We start from the raw sequence: 22,341 nt of genomic DNA on the forward strand, positions 1-22,341 counted from the left end.
AACGCATCCCTTCTTTTTCATTACAGTAAAACAGTTTATTTGCAGTCCACTGTTGCTATTTTTGCTATCATTGAATAGAGGATGCATATTTTAATTACTGGCCACTTTTCTCTTTAGAAAGAAACCAAATGCGCCAACCCGTTACTTGGCAGTAGCCAGTGAGGCTCTGATTATGCAACATTGGGTCACTGCTTATCTTAAACACTGCCGTCCGTCCGGAAGAAAGGACGGCCGTTGCCAAGGCAACCGACGCCCCCGGCAACGGCGAGTCTAGGCGGAAGGGGGCGTGGCCTCGGTGGCCCGGGCCTGTAAGAGGCGGGCCGCCGCCGGCGCAGCGGGCCGGGTAGGTCTGTGGGCCGGGCGGGCCTCTCGGCGCACCATCTGGGAAGGCCGGGTCTGCGAGCCCGGCGCGCCCTTCTCCGTAGCTTCGGGAAGAGCCCGGCTCCGCGGCCCGGTATGGCGGGCGGGCGCCGCGGCCCGCTGTTCGCGGCGCTCCTGGCCGCCTGGATCGTGGCGGTGGCGGAGGCGGAGGCCGACCTGGAGCAGGCCGCGCGGCCGCCGGAGCGGAGCCTGGTGCGGCCCATGACAGCTTCCAACTGGACGCTGGTGATGGAGGGCGAATGGATGCTGAAATTGTGAGTGTGCCTGCCCGCCCCCGCCACACCCTCCCAAGCCAGCACTGCCCAAGGTCTCGACCTGGGCCCAGACCCACGCAGACAGGGACTTGCCTGGCCTGGCTGAGCCCAACCTCCCCGCTGCGCAGGCGTGTCTGGCCTGCCCCATGAGGGCCCTGGGTGTAGGGCGTCACCCTGCCTGGCTTCTCCGCTGCTTTGGGAGGAAGTGTTTTATGGCCGGGGTGGGTAAGCGATTTACCCAGGGGATGAAGGGGAACAGAAATCCTAAGGGGTTTGGATTTAGGTCCTACCTGAATTGTCTAGTGGTTTTCCCTACTTTCTTCAATTTAAGTATGAATTTGGCAATGAGGAGTTCATGATCTGAGCCACAGTCAGCTCCCAGTCTTGTTTTTGCTGATTGTATAGAGCTTCTCTATCTTTGGATGCAAAGAATATAAGCAATCTGATTTCTGTATTGGCCATCTGGTGATGTCCCTGTGTAGCATCTTCTTTTGTGCTGTTGGAAGAAGGTTTTTGCTGTGACCAGTGCGTTCTCTTGGCAGAGCTCTATTAAATAGACTTTGCCCTGCTTCATTCTGTACTCCAAGGCTAAATTTGCCTGTTACTCCATGTATTTCTTGACTTCCTACTTTTGTATTCCAGTCCCCTATAATGAAAAGGACATCTTATTTGTGTGTTAGTTCTAGAAGGTCTTGTAGGTCGTCATAGAACTGTTCAACTTCAGCTTCTTCAGCATTACTTGTCAGGGCATAGACTTGGGTTACTGTGATATTGAATGGTTTGCCTTGGAAACATTGAGATTGCACCCAAGTACTGAATTTTGTACTCTTTTGTTGACTATGAGGGCTACTCCAGTTCTTCTAGGGATTTTTGCCCACAGTACCTGAAGAACTATGGATGGGGGTTTGTGACATTATACAGGAGGCACTGATCAAGACCATCCCCAAGAAAAAGAGATGCAAAATAGGTCTTACAAATAGCTGTGAAAAGAAGAGAAGTGAAAGGCAAAGGAGAAAAGAAAAGATACACCCCTTTGAATGCAGAGTTCCAAAGAATATCAAGGAGAGATAAGAAAGCCTTCCTCAGTGATCAGTGCAAAGAAAGAGGAAAACAATAGGAAGGGAATGACTAGAGATCTCTTCAAGAAAATTAGAGATACCAAGGGAACATTGCAGGCACAAATGGGCACAATAAAGGACAGAAACGGTATGGACCTAACAGAAGCAGAAAATATTAAAAAGAGGTGGCAAAAATACACAGAACTATGTAAAAGAGATGTTCATGGCCCAGATAACCACGATGGTGTGATCACTCACTTAGAACTAATACAGTTATGTAAAGTTTAAAAATAAAATAAAATTAAAAAAAAAAAGGTTAATGGTAGATATTTGTACCACTTTTGCAGAATTTATTTGTTTGATATTTTATCAAATTAAAAATTTATAAAGTAAAAAAAAAAAAAAAAGAACCAGACATCCTGCAATGCGAAGTCAAGAGGGTCTTAAGCATCACTACGAACAAAGCTTGTTGAGGTGATGGAATTCCAGCAGAGCTATTTCAAATCCTAAAAGATGATGTTGTTAAAGTGCCGTACTCAATATGCTAGCAATCTTGGAAAACTAAGCAGTGGCCATTGGACTGGAAAAGGTCAGTTTTCATTCTAATCCCAAAGAAAGACAATGCCAAAGAATGCTCAAACTACCACACAGTTGCACTCATCTCACACGCTAGCAAAGTAGTGCTCAAAATTCTCCAAGCCAGGCTTCAACAGTACGTGAACCGTGAACTTCCAGATGTTCAAGCTGGATTTAGTAAAGACAGAGGAACCAGAGATCAAATTGCCAACATCTGTTGGTTCATCAAAGCAAGAGAGTTCCAGAAATATATCTACTTCTTCTTTATTGACTGTGCCAAAGCCTTTGACTATGTGGATTACAACAAACTTTGGAAAATTCTTAAAGAGATGGGAATACCAGACCACCTTACCTGCCTCCTGAGAAATCTGTATGCAGGTCAAGATGTAACAGATAGAGCTGGACATGGAGAATGTTTGGGCTCTGATTCAGGATGACACTTGTAAGCTATATAGACACTTGAGATCTTTTTAGAAGTTCTCTTTCCATCGAGTTCACTTCAGAATAGGTCAATACAAAGTGAGGCTATAAAGGAAAGAGGATTTAACCATTATGTATATCCAAATTCAAGAGTCTGTGTGCTTATCCTGAAGAAAATTTGGCTCTTTGTGATACTCCTTTGACAAAATTCAACATTTAAAAAATAAAATTTAACTTCAGTACTATTATAGACCTACTATAAATTTCTAGGAATTTTTTCAAACATCTAATAAGTTATCACTTTGTTTAGATGAACTGGTCATAATAAATGGAGATTGTTAAGTATCCACTGGTGATATATTTAATATCTCTAAAGAAGAAAATTAGGAGGCTTTCTGATAATGTTGGGTTGGCGAAAATTTTGTTCAGAATGACCCAACCCAGTATTAAAATTTTAACATTATTTTGAATGACAGTTCTTCATTTGTTCATTTGTTTATATGCTACCTCTCCTCTGGGAATTTTTTCTTTTCTGTCCCAATTCGTACCAAGCTCCTATAACACAATTCTTGGTTAGATCAGTGTCAATAATTTATTTTTAAGGACTTAGCAGTGTTTGTTTTCTCCAAGACCCAAAAAAACCCTATTGTAAAATTTAATTTGTTGTGTTTTCTTTGTCTTTCAAACACTCAATTTTTTGTATCCTTGCAGTTGAATTTTCAATTTTTAAAAAAGCACTTCTCTGTTACAGAAAAATATCAACTAAAACTATATTTGTTGTATTTACCATTTCTGTTCTGAAACCTTTTTTAAAACCTGAAAAATTCTCCCATTAATATATATACATATATATATATATATATTTTTTTTTTTTTACTTTACAATATTGTATTGGTTTTGCCATACATCAACATGAATCCACCATGGGTGTACACGTGTTCCCCATCCTGAACCCCCCTCCCACCTCCCTCCCCATACCATCCCTCTGGGACATCCCAGTGCACCAGCCAAGAGCATCCTGATTCATGCATGGAACCTGGTCTGGCGATTCGTTTCACATATGATATTATACATGTTTCAAAGCCATTCTCCCAAATCATCCCACCCTCACCCTCTCCCACAGAGTCCAAAAGACTGTTCTATACATCTGTGTCTCTTTTGCTGTCTCGCATACAGGGTTATCGTTACCATCTTTCTAAATTCCATATATATGCGTTAGTATACTGTATTGGTGTTACAGATGGCTAACAAACACATGAAAAGATGCTCAACATCACTCATTATCAGAGAAATGCAAATCAGAACCACAATGAGGTACCATTTCACGCCAGTCAGAATGGCTGCAATCCAAAAGTCTACAAGCAATAAATGCTGGAGAGGGTGTGGAGAAAAGGGAACCCTCTTACACTGTTGGTGAGACTGCAAACTAGTACAACCACTATGGAGAACAGTGTGGAGATTCCTTAAAAACCTGGAAATAGAACTGCCATATGACCCAGCAATCCCACTGCTGGACATACACACTGAGGAAACCAGAATTAAAAGAGACACGTGTACCCCAGTGTTCATCGCAGCACTGTTTATAATAGCCAGGACATGGAAGCAATAGATGTCCATCAACAGACGAATGGATAAGAAAGCTGTGGTACATATACACAATGGAGTATTCAGATCAGATCAGATCAGTCACTCAGTCGTATATGACTCTCTGCGACCCCATGAATCGCAGCACGCCAGGCCTCCCTGTCCATCACCAACTCCCAGAGTTCACTCAGACTCACGTCCATCGAGTCAGTGATGCCATCCAGCCATCTCATCCTCTGTCGTCCCCTTCTCCTCTTGCCCGCAATCCCTCCCAGCATAAGTCTTTTCCAATGAGTCAACTCTTCGCATGAGGTGGCCAAAGTACTGGAGTTTCAGCTTTAGCATCATTCCTTCCAAAGAAATCCCAGGGCTGATCTCCTTTAGAATGGACTGGTTGGGTCTCCTTGCAGTCCAAGGGACTCTCAAGAGTCTTCTCCAACACCACAGTTCAAAAGCATCAATTCTTCGGCACTCAGCCTTCTTCACAGTCCAACTCTCACATCCATACATGACCACAGGAAAAACCATAGCCTTGACTAGAAGAAACTTTGTTGGCAAAGTAATGTCTCTGCTTTTGAATATGCTATCTAGGTTGGTCATAACTTTCCTTCCAAGGAGTAAGCATCTTTTAATTTCATGGCCACAGTCACCATCTGCACTCAGCCATTAAAAAGAATACATTTGAATCAGTTCTAATGAGGTGGATGAAACTGGTGCCTATTATACAGAGTAAAGTAAGCCAGAAAGAAAAAACACCAATACAGTATACTAACATTTTCTTTAATGCTGTGGACTTTTTGTACATTCAGTTTTTCTGTTTGTATTTAATTTCTTATATTCTTTTATACATTTTACTCCTGTTTCTGCTGTGTCTCTATGATTGGCTTGCTATTTCTTTCTCTTAACCTCTTTTGAAAAGTTTGTTCTTTCTTGGGTTATGGAAGATTATCTAATATTTAAATGCTCTTCTGATGTTTTATTTTCTCTATTCTCATTGTTTCATAATATTATTCATTCAATTGCCTTGTTCAGTTCAGTCGCTCAGTCATGTCTGACTCTTTGCCACCCCATGAATTACAGCACCCCAGGCCTCTCTGTCCATCACCAACTCCCGGAGTTCACTCAAACTCATGTCCATCGAGCCAGTGATGCCATCCAGCCATCTTATCCTCTGTCGTCCCCTTCTCCTCCTGCCCCCAATCCCTCCCAGCATCAGAGTCTTTTCCAATGAGTCAACTCCTTGCATGAGGTGGCCAAAGTATTGGAGTTTCAGCCTCAGCATATGTCCTTCCAATGAACACCCAGGACTGATCTCCTTTAGGATGGACTGGTTGAATCTCCTTGCAGTCCAAGGGACTCTCAAGAGTCTTCTCCAACACCACAGTTCAAAAGCATCAATTCTTTGGCCCTCAGCTTTCTTCACAGTCCAACTCTCACATCCATACATGACCACTGGAAAAACCATAGCCTTGACTAGACGGACCTTTGTTGGCAAAGTAATATCTCTGCTTTTAAATATGCTATTTAGGTTGGTCATAACTTTCCTTCCAAGGAGTAAGCACCTTTTAATTTCATGGCTGCATACACCATCTGTAGTGATTTTGGAGCCCCCCAAAAATAAAGTCTGACACTGTTTCCACTGTTTCCCCATCTATTTGACATGAAGTGATGGGACCAGATGCCATGATCTTTGTTTTCTGAATGTTGAGCTTTAAGCCAACTCTTTCACTCCGCTCTTTCAATTTCATCAAGAGGCTTGCACCATAAGGGTGGTGTCATCTGCATATCTGAGGTTATTGATATTTCTCCTGGCAATCTTGATTCTAGCTTGTGCTTCTTCCAGCCCAGCATTTCTGCCTATAAGTTAAATAAGCAAGGTGACAATATACAGCCTTGACGTACTCCTTTTCCTATTTGGAACCAGTCTGTTGTTCCATGTCCAGGTCTAACTGTTGATTCCTGACCTGCATATAGGTTTCTCAAGGCAGGTCAGGTGGTCTGGTATTCCCATCTCTTTCAGAATTTTCCACAGTTTATTGTGATCCACACAGTCAAAGGCTTTGGCGTAGTCAATAAAGCAGAGATAAATGTTTTTCTGGAACTCTCTTGCTTTTTCAGTTATCCAGCGGATGTTGGCAATTTGATGTGTGGTTCCTCTGCCTGTTCTAAATCCAGCTTGAACATCTGGAAGTTCATGGTTCACGAATTGCTGAAGCCTGGCTTGGAGAATTTTGAGCATTACTTTACTAGCATGTGAGATGAGTGCAACTGTGTGGTAGTTTGAGCATTCTTTGGCACTGCCTTTCTTTGCGATTGGAATGAAAACTGACCTTTTCCAGTCCTGTGGCCACTGCTGAGTTTTCCAAATTTGCTGGCATATTGAGTGCAGCACTTTCACAGCATCATCTTTCAGGATTTGAAATAGCTCAACTGGGATTCCATCACCTCCACTAGTTTTGTTCATAGTGATGCTTTCTTTTTTTTTTTAAATTTTATTTTATTTTTAAACTTTACATAATAATATTAGTTTTGCCAAATATCAAAATGAATCTGCCACAGGTATACATGTGTTCCCCATCCTGAACCCTCCTCCCTCCTCCCTCCCCATTCCATCCCTCTGGGTCGTCCCAGTGCACCAGCCCCAAGCATCCAGTATAGTGATGCTTTCTAAGGCCCACTTGACTTCACATTCAAGGATGTCTGGCTCTAGGTGAGTGATCACACCATCATGATTATCTGGGTTGTGAAGTTTTTTTTTTTTTTTTTTTTTTTGTATAGTTCTTCTGTGTATTCTTGGCATCTCTTCTTAGTATCTTCTGTTTCTGTTAGGTCCATACCATTTCTGTTCTTTATCGAGCCCATTTTGCATGAAATGTTCCCTTGGTATCTCTAATTTTCTTGAAGTGATCTCTAGTCTTTCCCATTCTGTTGTTTTCCTCTATTTCTTCACATTGATCGCTGAGGAAGGCTTTCTTATCTCTTCTTGCTATTCTTTGGAACTCTGCATTCAGATGCTTATATCTTTCCTTTTCTCCTTTGCTTTTCACTTCTCTTCTTTTCACAGCTATCTGTAAGGCCTCCTCAGACAGCCATTTGCTCTTTTGCATTTCTTTTCCATGGGGATGGTCTTGATCCCTGTCTCCTGTAAAATGTCACGAACCTCTGTCCATAGTTCATCAGGCACTCTGTCTTTCAGATCTAGTCCCTTCAATCTATTTCTCACTTCCACTGTATAATCATAAGGGATTTGATTTAGGTCATACTTGAATGATCTAGTGGTTTTCCCCATTTTCTTCAATTTAATTCTGAATTTGGCAATAAGGAGTTCATGATCTGAGCCATAGTCAGCTTCCGGTCTTGATTTTGCTGACTCTATAGAGCTTCTCCATCTTTGGCTGCAAAGAATATAATCAATCCGATTTCAATGTTGACCATCTGGTGATGTCCATGTGTAGAGCCTTCTCTTGTGTTGTTGGAAGAAGGTGTTTGCTATGACCAGTGTGTTCTCTTGGAACCTTTTACTATTTTAAACACTTGCTTGCCCTCATCAAATAAGTTCTTGAGAATACTACTTTTGTTCTTTTGTGAAAGTATGCAATATAATACAATTTTCCATGCTCTTCTGGTGGCTTTTTTCCCCAAAGACATCAATAGACATCCATAAAGCTTAGTTTTGGCCCATATACTTAAACGGATATCCAGAGGAGAAATGAGTCTTTGTGTTAAATTAACTTATGATCATGTTTCAGAATGGAAATTAGTGAGTCTGGTGATGGAGGAAACCCTCATTTATTTCCCTAGGATCTCTTGGATTTACCATTGTTTCTCCAGTATCCTTCTTATACTTGGTCAGAACGTTGTTGCCTTAACTTACCCATGTTCAGTTCAGTTCAGTTCAGTCACTCAATCGTGTCCGACTCTTTGTGACCCCATGAATCGCAGCATGCCAGGCTTCCCTGTCCATCACCAACTCCCGGAGTTCACTCAGACTCATGTCCATAGAGTCAGTGATGCTATCCAGCCATCTCATCCTCTGTCGTCCTCTTCTCCTCTTGCCCCCAATCCCTCCCAGCATCAGAGTCTTTTCCAATGAGTCAACTCTTCACATGAGGTGGCCAAAGTACTGGAGTTTCAGCTTTAGCATCATTCCTTCCAAAGAAATCCCAGGGCTGATCTCCTTTAGAATGGACTGGTTGGATCTCCTTGCAGTCCAAGGGACTCTTAAGAGTCTTCTCCAACACCACAGTTCAAAAGTATCAATTCTTCGGTGCTCAGCCTTCTTCACAGTCCAACTCTCACATCCATACATGACCACAGGAAAAACCATAGCCTTGACTAGAAGAACCTTTGTTGGCAAAGTAATGTCTCTGCTTTTGAATATGCTATCTAGGTTGGTCATAACTTTCCTTCCAAGGAGTAAGCGTCTTTTAATTTCATGGTTGCAGTCACCATCTGCAGTGATTTTGGAGCCCAGAAAAATAAAGTCTGACACTGTTTCCACTCTTTCCCCATCTATTTCCCATGAAGTGATGGGACCGGATGCCATGATCTTCGTTTTCTGAATGTTGAGCTTTAAGCCAACTTTTTCACTCTCCACTTTCACCTTCATCAAGAGGCTTTTGAGTTCCTCTTCCCTGTCTGCCATAAGGGTGGTGTCATCTGCATATCTGAGGTTACTGATATTTATCCTGCCAATCTTGATTCCAGCTTGTGTTTCTTCCAGTCCAGCATTTCTCGTGATGTACTCTGCATAAAAGTTAAATAAGCAAGGTGACAATATACAGCCTTGACATACTCCTTTTCCTCTTTGGAACCAGTCTGTTGTTCCATGTCCAGTTCTAACTGTTGCTTCCTGACCTGCATACAAATTTCTCAAGAGGCAGATCAGGTGGTCTGGTATTCCCATCTCTTTCAGAATTTTCCACAGTTTTTGTTTGTGTCTATCGTGGCCTTATTTCATAATTCATAAATTAATTTATATGTTTTTGTACTTGATTTTTTTCTTATTCTTCCTGTAGACGATAAGCTTTTAAGTAGAGGAACAGAGTTTTTCTTTTTCCTGTTTATCTACAAAACCTTAATAACTGTCAAATTCTATGTGTTCAGTAAATACTTTTGACTCAGTGAATGAACAAATAATATATTTTAATCTTTAATCAAGAGCTAGTGTATCACTGAAGGAACAGTGGTTTCCTGGTATCCTTGGTACCCAAGGATATTCACTATCATCTCCCCTTTGTTCATTGATATAATACATATTTGTTGTGACCTGGAATGCACCAGGCTCTGTTTTAGGTTACAAGCAAGGCACCAGTTGCTGCCTTTGTGGAGTATTAATTCTAGTGAAATTATTAAATTTCTCTAGCAGGTGTCATGGTTTCAACAGAGCTTTCAATTTTTATTTTTTCTCTACATTTTATGATAGCATGTCTTAGAAATGATCTAAGAAAGAGAATTGAGCATAATACTTTTAACTCTTGGCTAATAAGAGTTTATCCAGATTTTCCAGAAAGAAGAATAGCACTTATAGTTAAGGCATTATTTGTTGACATTATGATTTGGTTTTATATAGAAAGATGAACCTAGTATACGGATGTTGTCTTCAATGTTATAGATTCTTCTGAGTATGTTGGTCAAAGTAAGTTCAAAGTGAAAATTAACTGTATCTGTCATGGTTCACGGAGAAGGCAATGGCACCCCACTCCAGTACTCTTGCCTGGAAAATCCCATGGATGGAGGAGCATGGAAGGCTGCAGTCCATGGGGTCGCTGAGGGTCGGACACGACTAAGCGACTTCACTTTCACTTTTCACTTTCCTGCATTGGAGAAGGAAATGGCAACCCACTCCAGTGTTCTTGCCTGGAGAATCCCAGGGACGGGGGAGCCTGGTGGGCTGCCGTCTATGGGGTCGCACAGAGTCGGACACAACTGAAGTGACTTAGTAGTAGTAGTAGTCATGGTTCATCTCATGTCTACAAGGATAAGAAATGAGAATGTATTGGGAAACACTGGTAAAGTTTAAGTCAAGACAGAAGAAAAATTGACCATTATTGGGGAATAAAAATTATTTTTATGAGATTTTATTTCTAGAAAATATATTTAATTCTTTCTCTTGAAATGTTTAGTATGCTTAATGAAATCTCAAACAAAATGCAGTGAGTTCATGTAGTCAGAGACTCAAGGGCCTTCAACCACCTTACATGTAGCAGATGTACATGTGTGATTTGTACATGAATACCAATATAGAGAACAAAAGCTCGCTGTTGAATTCTGTTTCCCAGTAATGGTTAAAAACACTAGACTGACACCTAAGTTCATGGATTTAGCAATATTTTGCTTTCTGGAATATATAATACTTCAAATGTCTTTATGAAGCGTACTAATTTTACATGCCACTGTCACCTTCAAAAAGTTTAAAAATGCTCTTTTCCAGTTTCCATGACTATAAAGGTACTAATTCCTCTTGGAGAATTTTAAAGGATTAATTTATATGTAAAAGACAAAATTAGAGCAGGTCAACTCTATTATAGTTCTTAGAAGACTGCCACTATGACCTGTTTTTTAATATAAATGTGTTCAGTCCATTGTAATTAGTCTTATTCATGTATATGTACTTAAAACAAATTACATTTATCTATGCATAATGAGGGAGAGGAAGGGAGGGTGGGAACGAGGAAGAGACACAGAAGAGGGGAGGGGAGAAGAGGGAGAGGGAGAGAAAAGAGAAACATCATTAGAATCATGTGCTTTTCCTTCTTTTTATTCTTTTGGGCCCTGGAGGTATTTTACTTATACTTCAGTTCAGTCACTTAGTCGTGTCTGACTCTTTGCGACTCCATGGACTGCAGCATGCCAGACTTCCCTGTCCATCACCAACTCCCAGAGCTTGCTCAAACTCAAGTCCATGGAGTCGGTGATGCCATCAAACCATCTCATCCTCTGTCATCCCCTTCTCCTCCCGCTTTCAATCTTTCCCAGCATCAGGGTCTTTTCAAATGAGTCAGCTCTTCACATCAGGTGGCCAAAGTAATGGAGTTTTACCTTCAGCATCAGTCCTTCCAATGAATATTCAGGACTGATTTCCTTTAGGATTGACTGGTTGGATCTCCTTCCAGTCCAAGGGACTCTCAAGAGTCTTCTCCAATACCACAGTTCAAAAGCATCAATTCTTCAGTGCTCAGCTTTCTTTATGGTCCAACTCTCACATTCATACATGACCACTGGAAAAACCATAGCTTTGACTAGATGCATCTTTGTTGGCAAAGTAAAGTCTCTGCTTTTTAATATGCTGTCTAGGTTGGTTGTAGCTTTTCTTCCAAGGAGCAAGCCTCTTAATTTCATGGCTGCAGTCACCATCTGCAGTGATTTTAGAGCCCAAGAAAATAAAATATTATAGAATCTTGTAGTAGATTCTAAACTCAGCATTCAGAAAGCTAAGATGATAGCATTGGACCCCATCACTCCATGGCAAATTGAAGAGGGAAAAGAGGAAACAATGACAGATTTTATTTTCTTGGGCTCTAAAATCACTACAGATGGTGACTGCAGCCATGAAATTAAAAGACTCTTGGCTATGACAAACCTAGACAGCGTCTTAAAAAGCAGAGACATCACTTTGCCAACAAAGGTCTGTATAATCAAAGCTATGGTTTTTACAGTAGTCATGTATGAATTTGAGAGTTGGACTATCAAGAAGGCCGAGCACCAAAGAATTGGTGCTTTCAAACTGCACTAGAGGAGACTCTTGAGAGTCCCTTCGACTGCAAGGACATGAAAACAGTCAATTCTAAAGGAAATCAGTCCTGAGTATTCATTGCAAGGACTGATGCTGAAGCTGAAGCTCCAATACTTTGGCCACCTGATGTGAAGATCTGATTCATTGGAAAAGACCCTAATGCTGGGGAAGACTGAAGGCATGAGGGGAAGGGGACGACAGAGGATGAAATGGTTGGATGGCATCATGGACTCAGTGGACGTGAGTTTGAGCAAGCTCTGGGAGATAGTGAAGGACAGGGAAACTTGGTGTACTGTAGACCGCACTGTGGTCCTTGGGGTGGCAAAGAGATGGACAAGACTTAGCAACTGAACAATGAACAACAGACTCTAAATGGGATCATTTAGATACAAAGCAATATTAGTAACTTTAAAAGTTGCAACAACAATAGACCAGTCCCCTCATCTAAGACTCAGGGATGGTTTATCTCCATTAGCAAAGAACACACTTGGTTAATGGATGACCTTGGTACATTCCAACACAATAAACTGATTAAATCTAAGAAATAATAACATTAAAGTGTCACAAACCACTGGGTAGCAGCTACAAAGAAAATGGAGTATCTAAAATTATCTCAATGGTATTTGTATATTTGAGGGTCAGTTTCACCCAAATCCTGATTTATATAATAATTTATCTGGAGATTAGGTACTAGGATTTCATTAGATGATGAAATTTGTATCATTTAATGATTACTGATATAGCAAAGGTGTCCATGAGTTGTATGCAAAAAGAGGTCTAGGGAAACAAAGCAAAAATATCTAGAGTTCATTAAATTGTACTTCAGAATTTCATATATATATATATATAATGTGTATATATATAAGTGCCTATGCTTAGTTGCTCAGTTGTGTCCAACTCTGTGACCATATGCACTGTAGCCAGCCAGACTCCTCTGTAATGGAGTTTCTCAAGCAAGAGTAGTGGACTGGGTAGTCATTCCCTTCTCCAAGGGATCTTTCCAACCCAGGGATCAAACCTGTGTCACCTGCATTGCAGGCAGATTCTTTACTGTCTGAGCCACCAGGTATGTCTTATTCCTGCTGTCTGTGTGTCTGTCTCTCTGTTGGATCTTATTTTCCTTGAACACTTTTATCACAGGAATACCTCCATCTGGGTTCTTGCTCTGTGTGGTCTTAGTGACCTTCAGCAAGTCTCTCTGAACCTGTCTTGTGGCCTTACAGCAGTGAAGTTGTAAGGTTCAGTGAGTTCAGTCATTCAGTCATGTCTGACTCTTTGTGACCTCATGGACTGCAACATGCCAGGCTTCCAAGTCCATCAACAACTCCCAGAGCTTGTTCAAACTCATGTGCATCGAGTCGGTGATGCCATTTAACCATTTTATCCTCTGTCATCCCCTTCTCCTCCTGCCTTCAAACTTTACCAGGATCAGGGTCTTTTCCAATGAGTCAGGTCATCACATCAGGTGGCCAAAGTACTGGAGTTTCAGCTTCAACATCAGTCCCTCCAATGAACACCCAGGACTGATTTCCTTTAGGATGGACTGGTTGGATCTCCTTGCAGTCCAAGGGACTCTTAAGAGTCTTCTCCAATACCACAGTTCAAAAGCATCAATTCTTCAGCCCTCAGCCACCTTTATAGTCCAACGCTGACATCCCTACATGAGTACTGGAAAAACCATAGCTTTGACTAGATAGACCTTTGTTGGCAAAGTAATGTCTCTGCTTTTTAATGTGCTGTCTAGGATGGTCATAGCTTTTCTTCCATGGAGTAAGCATCTTTTAATTTCATGGCTGCAGCCACCATCTACAGTGATTTTGGAGCTCCCCAAAATAAATCTGTCTCTGTTTCCATTGTTTCCCTATCCACTTGCCATGAAGTGATGAGACCAGATGACATGATCTTTTTGAATGTTGAGTTTTCAGCCAGCTTTTTCCTTCATCTCTTTCACTTTTATCAAGAGGCTCTTTAGTTCTTTGCTTTCTGTCATAAGGGTGGTATCATCTGTGTATCTGAGGTTATTAATATTTCTCCTGGCAATCTTGATTCCAGCTTGTGTTTCATCCAGCCTGGCAGTTCGCATGATGCACTCTGCATATCAGTTAAACAAGCAGGGTGACAATATACAGCCTTAACGTACTCCTTTCCCAATTTGAAATCAGTCTGTTGTTCCATGTCTGGTTCTAACTGTTGCTTCTTGACCTCCATACAGATTTCTAAGGAGGCAGATAAGGTGGTCTGGTATTCCCATCTCTTTCAGAATTTTCTATAGTTTGTTGTGATCTACACGGTCAAAGGCTTTAGTGTAATCAATAAAAGAGAAGTAGATGTTTTTCTGGAATTCTCTTGCTTTTTCGATGATCCAGCGGATGTTGGCAACTTAATCTCTGGTCCCTCACATTTTCTAAATCCAGCGTGAACATCTGGAAGTTCATGGTTCACGTACTGTGAAGTCTGGCTTGGAGAATTTTGAGCATTACTTTACTAGCATGTGAGATGAGTGCAATTGTGTGGTAGTTTAAGCATTCTTTGGCATTGTCTTTCTTTGGGATTGGAATGAAAACTGACCTTTTCCAGTCCAGTGGCCACTGCTTAGTTTTCCAAATTTGCTGGCATATTGAGTGCAGCACTTTCACAGCATCATCTTTCAGGATTTGAAATAGCTCAACTGGGATTCCATCACCTCCACTAACTTTGTTCATAGTGATGCTTCCTAAGTCCCAGTTGACTTCACATTCTAGGATGTTTGGCTCTAGGTGAGTGATCACAACATCATGGTTATCTGTGTCATGAAGATCTTTTTTGTACAGTTCTTCTGTGTATTCTTGCCACCTCTTCTTAATATCTTCTCTTTCTGTTAGGTCCATACCATTTCTGTCCTTTATTGTGCCCATTTTTGCATGAAATGTTCTGTTGGTGTCTCTAATTTTCTTGAAGAGATCTGTAGTCTTTCCCATTCTATTGTTTTTCTCTTTCTTCTTCTATTGTAAGGTTCAGATGAGCTTGCTAATGCACCATAAAAATGTCTCTGAAACCAAACCGCTTATTACAGATGTCATTTACTCTAATGATTTTCTTCATATGTGTCGGCTTTACATGCATCATCTAATCTCTCAATAACCTTCTAAGGTAGCTGCTGTTACTATCTCATTTAACATTTGAGAAAGCTGAGGCATGGAGGGATTATTAACTTGCTCAAAGTCACATGCTTAATTTGTAGTTGGTCTTTCTGATTCCTTCAGCAGAATTCTTATCCAATATATTGAAATCCCTCTTGAAATGGACTTAATAATAAAATGCTCCTTTTCACCCTAGAGTTTACCCATTGTTTACCCCAATCTAGTCTGCCATTTGGATATTTAGAAAATAACAAAGTTTCTCAGGTGAAGAATATAACATTCTTTAAAGTTGGCTCATTTGCTTATTCTGTAAACATTTATTGAGTACTTACTGTATACCAGGATGTATTTTGCCTTGGAAATGTAGGGATAAAAGTGCCTATAGAAAAATCCACGTGCAAAGATGTCATGTCAGCAGATTGTTCCTTGGACTATGTTCTCTGGTCCCTGTCGCCTAAACATGAGGGCTTGGACAGTGAGCTGTAATAGCATGATTAGTGACTTTTTAGAATGATCTTGGACTTGGCTATTCTAGTCTTTTTTTTAAAGATGGAACTACACAGGGCTGGCCTTCTACCTCTTCTCTTTGCTTCCATCTTATTCTTCCCTGATCCATTATCCACAGAAGTGCTGGGTGAGTTTTACAAAATGTAAATCCGATCATAATTCTCTTACCTCCTTAGGGCTAACCAGAGAGCTTCAAATAGAGTGCTCACCCCTTATACAACTCTTAAATGCTCCTTTCTCTGCATTTTCACATATATTGTTTACTCTGCTTAGATGAGGACATTCCTGATCCCTCTCTGGCTGCTAACTCCTACTTTAGCACAGATGTTCTTTTTCTTTGGGCCCTTCTGAGGGTCTCTACAGCATCTTTTCTGTACTCACATTTGCCTCTTGGATTCTAATTACCTCTTTGAGCTGTAAAATCCATAAGGAGAGGAGATGCATTAGTCTTCTCCAGAGTTGTAGCCTCAGCTTCTAAGGTGGTGCTTGGAAAAAAATAAATGTAAATAGCAGAGTTCTCATTAAAGACACATGTTTTTCTAACTCTTTAGTGTCAAGAGTTGGTTTAGCTATAGCTTATACTTTCTTTCTCAAAATGCTTTTCAGAACTGCCACAGAGCTTTGGAAGTGACTCACGTTCTGGGGACCCACTAGCAACAAGTCTTCTGGTCTTTGCTCATCACATTTATAGCTTTGATGGATTTGAAACTGGTTTAGCTAGTTTACGGGTATCCTTTTGAAAATTATCCTTCTTTAGTAGCACTTTCAAAATAATGTTCATCCTCAAATATCAAAAAGTATCTGTAAAGTGATAAAATTTGTGTTGATTATAGCAATAACATTGAAATAATGTATTTTAAGTGTATAATAATTGTGAAAAATCTTAAACTTGGTGAATTTTTCCCTAGGAAAGTGATATTCATAACATTAAATTCTAGGGGGGAAATATACTTCTGTATCAAGTAACTTTGGAAAAACTTGCTTTTGTGCCTCCTTTTAGTTAAGAATTTGTCAGTTTAAATACTCTGTTTCTCTGTTTTGTTTTATTGATGTTTTTATGTGTATTTAATAGCTATTATTCTTTTATAGTTATGCCCCTTGGTGTCCATCCTGTCAGCAGACTGATTCAGAATGGGAGACATTTGCAAAGAATGGTGAAATACTTCAGATCAGTGTGGGGAAAGTAGATGTCATTCAAGAACCAGGTACTGTAAATGTTGAACATTAAATACAAAAGTGTTTTGCTTTTAATTTGAATTTTTTCACACATGCAGAAAAGTTGAAAGACTAGAATATTGATTACCATAAACTGACTACCTAAAATCAACAAACAGTATTTTAGCATATATGTATCTGTTTGTGTATTCATATTTACACATACAGATGTGTGTATATATTTTTATGTTTTTTTTTGCTAAGTCATTTGAATATAAGTTGCAAACATCGTGAGACTTCACCCTTCAATACTTCAGCATATTAATGTGTCCTTAATTATTTTCCATGTCTTTTTATAGTTTTTTAAACCAGGATCCAGTCAAGATTCAGCAGTTACATTTCATTGTTAAGTGTTTTTAGTCTCTATCAATCTAGAATACTCCATTTTTTTTCCATGCCGTTATTATTCTGAAGAGAACAAGCTAGGGATTTTCCTAGATGTTTCTTTATTGGTGACATTTAACTTGCTCTTATATTTTCTGCATATTCTGTAAACTTGAACTTCTGTCTAAAGGGATGATTTGAGTTAAACACTTGCGGAGGAGTGATGCTGTGACTTTATGTTGTATCCCGTCAGAAGACATGTGCTGTCACTGTTAGTGGTGTTGAGTTTGAGCACTTGGTTAAGGTGATGACACTACACATCTCAATTATAAAGAAAGACCACACCTTATAGCTGGCAGGGAATCTATGGGGTGATACTTTGGGGTTTTAAGATCTGCGATGATCTTACCTGAACAAGATATTTTATTAAGAGTTCCAGAATGGTAAATTTCTAATTCTTTCACCATCTACATTCATTAGTTGTTAATGATGAAAATTAAATAATAATGAAATAATGAATAATGGAAATGATTAATAATGAAAAAATTATAGTGATACAATTTTTAAAAAGAGGGAGATATAGACTTGAATTCTGAAAAAATACAATAAATTTGTATTTATAGTTTAAAAATAACTGTGTAATATATGTAAATTTAGAAGAGTTGGGTTTTTATGATTTAAATCTCAAATTTGACAGTTTTCAAACTGTATAAGTAATTTTTTTCTATCTACATTTAATTTCTACCTGGTGCATCCTTTCACAGGAAAGAAAAAGATAGTAGATGTGGAAATATAGCTCTTCCTTCTCTGTAGTAGCTGTGAGTCTAACAATCACAAAATAATGAATTACCAGTTACATGGACAACAAAATGAATGGTGTCAGTTAATATCTATGTGTTGACAAACCCATGGAGAGAGATTTCTGCTACAAGCTCTGAGTCCTTAAGCCTCCGCCTTTTTAAGCATTTAATCCAAAACCACAAATGCCTATCTGCTATTTAGAGATGGAAATTACCATTATTGGGCTTCCCTGGTGGCTCAGACAGTAAATAATCTGCCTGCAAGGCAGGAGACCTGGGTTTGATCCCTGGACCAGGAAGATCCCCTGGAGGAGGGAATGGCTACTCACTCCAGTATTCTTGTCTGGAGAATTCCTTAGATAAATTAGCTTGGCAGGCTATAGTTCATGGGTTTGCAAACAGTCGGCCACGACTGAGGGACTAACAGTTATCATTATTAGTTGATGGTTTGGGCTATTATATGGGCTTCCCTGATAGTTCAGTTGGTAGAGAATCCCCTGGTTCCATTCCTGGGTCAGGAAGATCCACTGAAGAAGGGAAAGGCTACCCACTCCAGTATTCTTGGGCTTCCCTTGTGGCTCAGCTGGTAAAGAATCAGCCCGCAATGAGGGAGACCTGGGTTCGATCGCTCAGTTGCGGATCCCCTGGAGAAAGGAAAGGCTACCCACTTCAGTATTCTGGCCTGGAGAATTCCATGGACTGTATAACAGTCCATGGGGTCACAAAGAGTTGGACATGACTTTCACTTTGACTTTCTGCTATTTTAATGAGTTTTTATATTTGGAGATCAAATCATTACAATTACATATCTGCTGTAAACGTGTTTTTGTGTTTTTAAAAGTTTGAGTCCAGTGAAGTCAGGTGTAAGTCTTGTTAATTTGTGAGTACCAGACCCATTTTATGATGAGTTTCTTAGAAATGCAGCATTTGGCCTATTCTTTTTTTTTTTTTTTTTTTAAATTTTATTTTATTTTTAAACTTTACATAACTGTATTAGTTTTCAGCCTTTTGGGTTACCTGCTGGAAATTCACAGCATAGTTTGAATTAAACAAATTAAACAGCTTTGTGATGAATTCATAGATCTAAAACCTAACTATTAATAAATATAGTCTTTCCTTCTAAAATGTAGACTTATCGCTATTTTTCCCTTATGAATGGATTAAATGTATAATGAAATAAGAGAAATTGACTATGACAAAATATTTTAAAAGCAAATTTGTCATTGACTCATAGTATTAATATAAATATGATACATCTTCGGAGAAGGAAAAAAGTCACTGGTCTAGTGTTCCATGAAAATAGGGAAGAAATAAAGACCAAAAAAATCAATATGTGGTTGTTTTATGTCTTTGTTTTTTTTAAAGTAGAAACTCTAGAATTTTTTTAAATGGTAGCTACTGAACCTGTAACTGATTAAAAAAAAAAAATTAGGATACAAAATTCACACACATGACTGTGTGGCCTAGAGAATATATCACTTTAGATTATATTATTTTATGCTTGTAATTGTACTTTATTGTTTCAGGTTTAAAAATAAAATAAAAAATTACAAATGTAATGCTTTCAAATAATATTTTAATAGAGTTTAGAAATAATGTGTTTCTTCAACAAACTTTTGAGTTGGTATCATGCACCAAGCCCTGTTCTGTATACCAGCAATAAGATCAATGATGCAGGTAAATAAAGATGCAAATGAATAAGAAGGAAAAACGTAGTTCCGCATTGAGTTTACATTCTAGTGAAGGGGATAAACAGTCACAAAAGTAAAATGGGAAATAATGTCTGGGGGTGGTAAAGGGCTGTAATGAAAAAGAAAGCAAGGTAAAAATGTAAAAAATGGCGGGAGCCACTGTTTTAATCGGATGTCCAGGGAAGGACTTTTTAACTGTAGGTCTTGACAGATTAATGAAATGAATTTCAATGAGGTTTAGGAGAGGAGCATTCCAGGTGGAGTAAACAGTATGTGCAGGTAGGGGTACTTGGCTTATTTGAGAAACAATATAGCCAGTGGCGTCCTTGAGACAAATGGGACTGGAGATGTAGCTAGAAACCAGATCATGTAGGCTCTGTTGGCCATGGCAAAGTGTTTAGGTTTTATATCAAGTATGATAGAAAGGAAGCTAACTGGAAGGTTTTTAGTGGGGGAGTTACATGATTTAATTCATGTTTTAAAAGTATTCATTTGGCTGCTATGGGAAAATTTGTCTGTAAGAGGTTGGAAGTATAAGCCAGAAGAAAAGTTCAGAGGTCAGTTCAGTAGTCTAGAGTGGAGGGATGGGGGCTTGGATGGAAGCAGCAGTGTTAAGTGGGTGGATTGAAGATACACATTTGGCTGGAATACCCAGAAGGATTTCCTGATAGATTGGTTGCAACACTTGTGAAAAGAGTGACAATGGAAGAGACTAAAAGAGGGTAAGGTTTGGAGCGGGGTTTAGCTTTGAGATGTTTAGTAGAAATCCAAATAGAGATGAGCTAGAGAAAGATATTTAAGAATTATCAGGTAGATGGTATTTTAAGCAAAGGGTTGAATTGAGATTACCTAAGGAATGTGTGCTTCTCTGGTGGCTCAGTGGTAAAGAAGGAAACTTGAGTTTGATCCCTGGGTCAGGAAGAGCCCCTGGAGAAGGAAATGGCAACCCACTCCAGTATTCTTGCTTGGGAAATCCCATGAACATAGCAGCCTGGTGGGCTACAGTCCATGGGATCGCAAAGAGTCGGACACAACTGACTGACTAAACACCAACACCAGGGAATATGTGTAGAGCAGTGTTTTCAGAATTGAGAATTGGGGCACTCTGACATTTAGAAGCTGAAAGGAGAAAAGCTGAAAAGGAGAGGCTAGTGAGGTAGGAAGGAGATGGAGAAGTAGGCAGTCCTGGAAGCGAAATGAAGAGAGAGCGTCTTATGTGGTACTGACTCATGGGCAAACCTCCGGGACATCTTGTCTGTATTCTTGGAAGCAAGTATTTGCTTCACTTTTAAAAAATCTTACCTCTGGAATAGGCAGTGGGAAACCATTGCAATGATATTATTTTTCCCACAATTGAGGTGTTTATTGGGTATTTCTGTGTACAGTTGAAGAACTGGATGCAAATCTGCATTAGTGTAACTTTCACCAGGATTGTCATGTGCAGGAATGCTAGTAAGGGATAATTTCATTCTTTTTTAAAAAGAAGGGAAAGCAAGAATTTTTGAAGTGTTCATGCATACTCTTTAGCTATGCCTGTAACTCAACTATTGGTGTTTTTAATAAGAGATTTTTTTAGGCAGTTTAGGTAGAAAGTAAGATTTCAGGATTATAAAGACTGGAGATTATAAACACATTGCATTTTTACATCTGAGATGTAGAAGTCAAAGAGAGCACAGGCCTTAGATTACATATGCTGCCTCTTTAATACTGTGTAGACCAGGTGATGTTTCAATTGACTTTGGAAAATTACATTTAATGAGTGTCTACTTGAACCTTCTGTTTTATATGGATGAGCTTAGTTGCCCAAGACAGAAAACAGCAGCTGCTCAGAAAACATCCATGGCTGTTGCACTAGATTAGAGGTAAAACCATGGCCAAGAGTAAGCATTGTCCTCAAAATCACTAGTTTATTATAGAAACTAGTTTACTGCACTTTAGTTAGTGTTGACATTTTAATTTTATAATAATAAAAGTTATTTATATTCTATTATATTGACAACTTCATTTGAGTTTTGAAAGTAAGATTAGTTTTACTTAAAAAATTTTTTTTCCTTCTACTTTTCTCTTTGGTGATAATAACTAACATTTAGTAAGCATTTACTTCAGTCTGTAATTGTGTTGAGCACTTACATACATTTTAGCATCATTACAATCCTAGGAAGAACAAACTATTTCTATATTACTCAGAAACAGGCTCAGTGAGGTTAATTAACAAAAGCTAATAGCTCTCCCAATCTAATCACATGGACAACAGCCTTCTCTAACTCAGTGAAACTATGAGCTATGCCATGTAGGGACACTCAAGAAGGATGGTCATGGTGGAGAGTTCTGGCAAAACGTGATCCACTGGGGAAGGGAATGGCAAACTACGTCAATATTCTTGCTTTGAGAACCTCATGAACAGTATGAAAAGGCAAAAAGATAGGATACTGAAAGATGAACTCGCCAGGTGGTAGGTGCCCAATATGCTACTGGAGATTGGTGGAGAAATAACTCCAGAAAGAATGAAGGGACAGAGCCAAAGCAAAAACATTACCCATTTGTGGATGTGACTGGTGATGGAAGTAAAATCCAATGCTGTAAAGAGCAATATTGCCTAGGAACTTGGAATGTTAGGTCCATGAATCAAGGCAAATTGGAAGTGGTCAAACAGGAGATGGCAAGAGTGAACATCAAC

General features: G+C 39.5%; 1 protein-coding gene across 1 annotated transcript in view; it reads left to right on the forward strand.

Annotated features, from left to right (window-relative positions):
• Nucleotides 1–314: 314 nt before the first annotated feature.
• Nucleotides 315–22,341, forward strand: part of TMX4 (thioredoxin related transmembrane protein 4) — a 58,832-nt gene continuing 36,805 nt past the window's right edge. Inside the window, exons 1-2 of the mRNA XM_006059032.4 lie at nt 315–635; nt 16,724–16,839. Coding sequence (XP_006059094.2) covers nt 457–635; nt 16,724–16,839 — 295 coding nt within the window. The 5' untranslated portion in view covers nt 315–456. The remainder of the gene's footprint in view (nt 636–16,723; nt 16,840–22,341) is intronic.

Source organism: Bubalus bubalis, chromosome 14, assembly GCF_019923935.1.
Source record: "Bubalus bubalis isolate 160015118507 breed Murrah chromosome 14, NDDB_SH_1, whole genome shotgun sequence".
NCBI classification, from domain to species: Eukaryota; Metazoa; Chordata; class Mammalia; order Artiodactyla; family Bovidae; genus Bubalus; species Bubalus bubalis.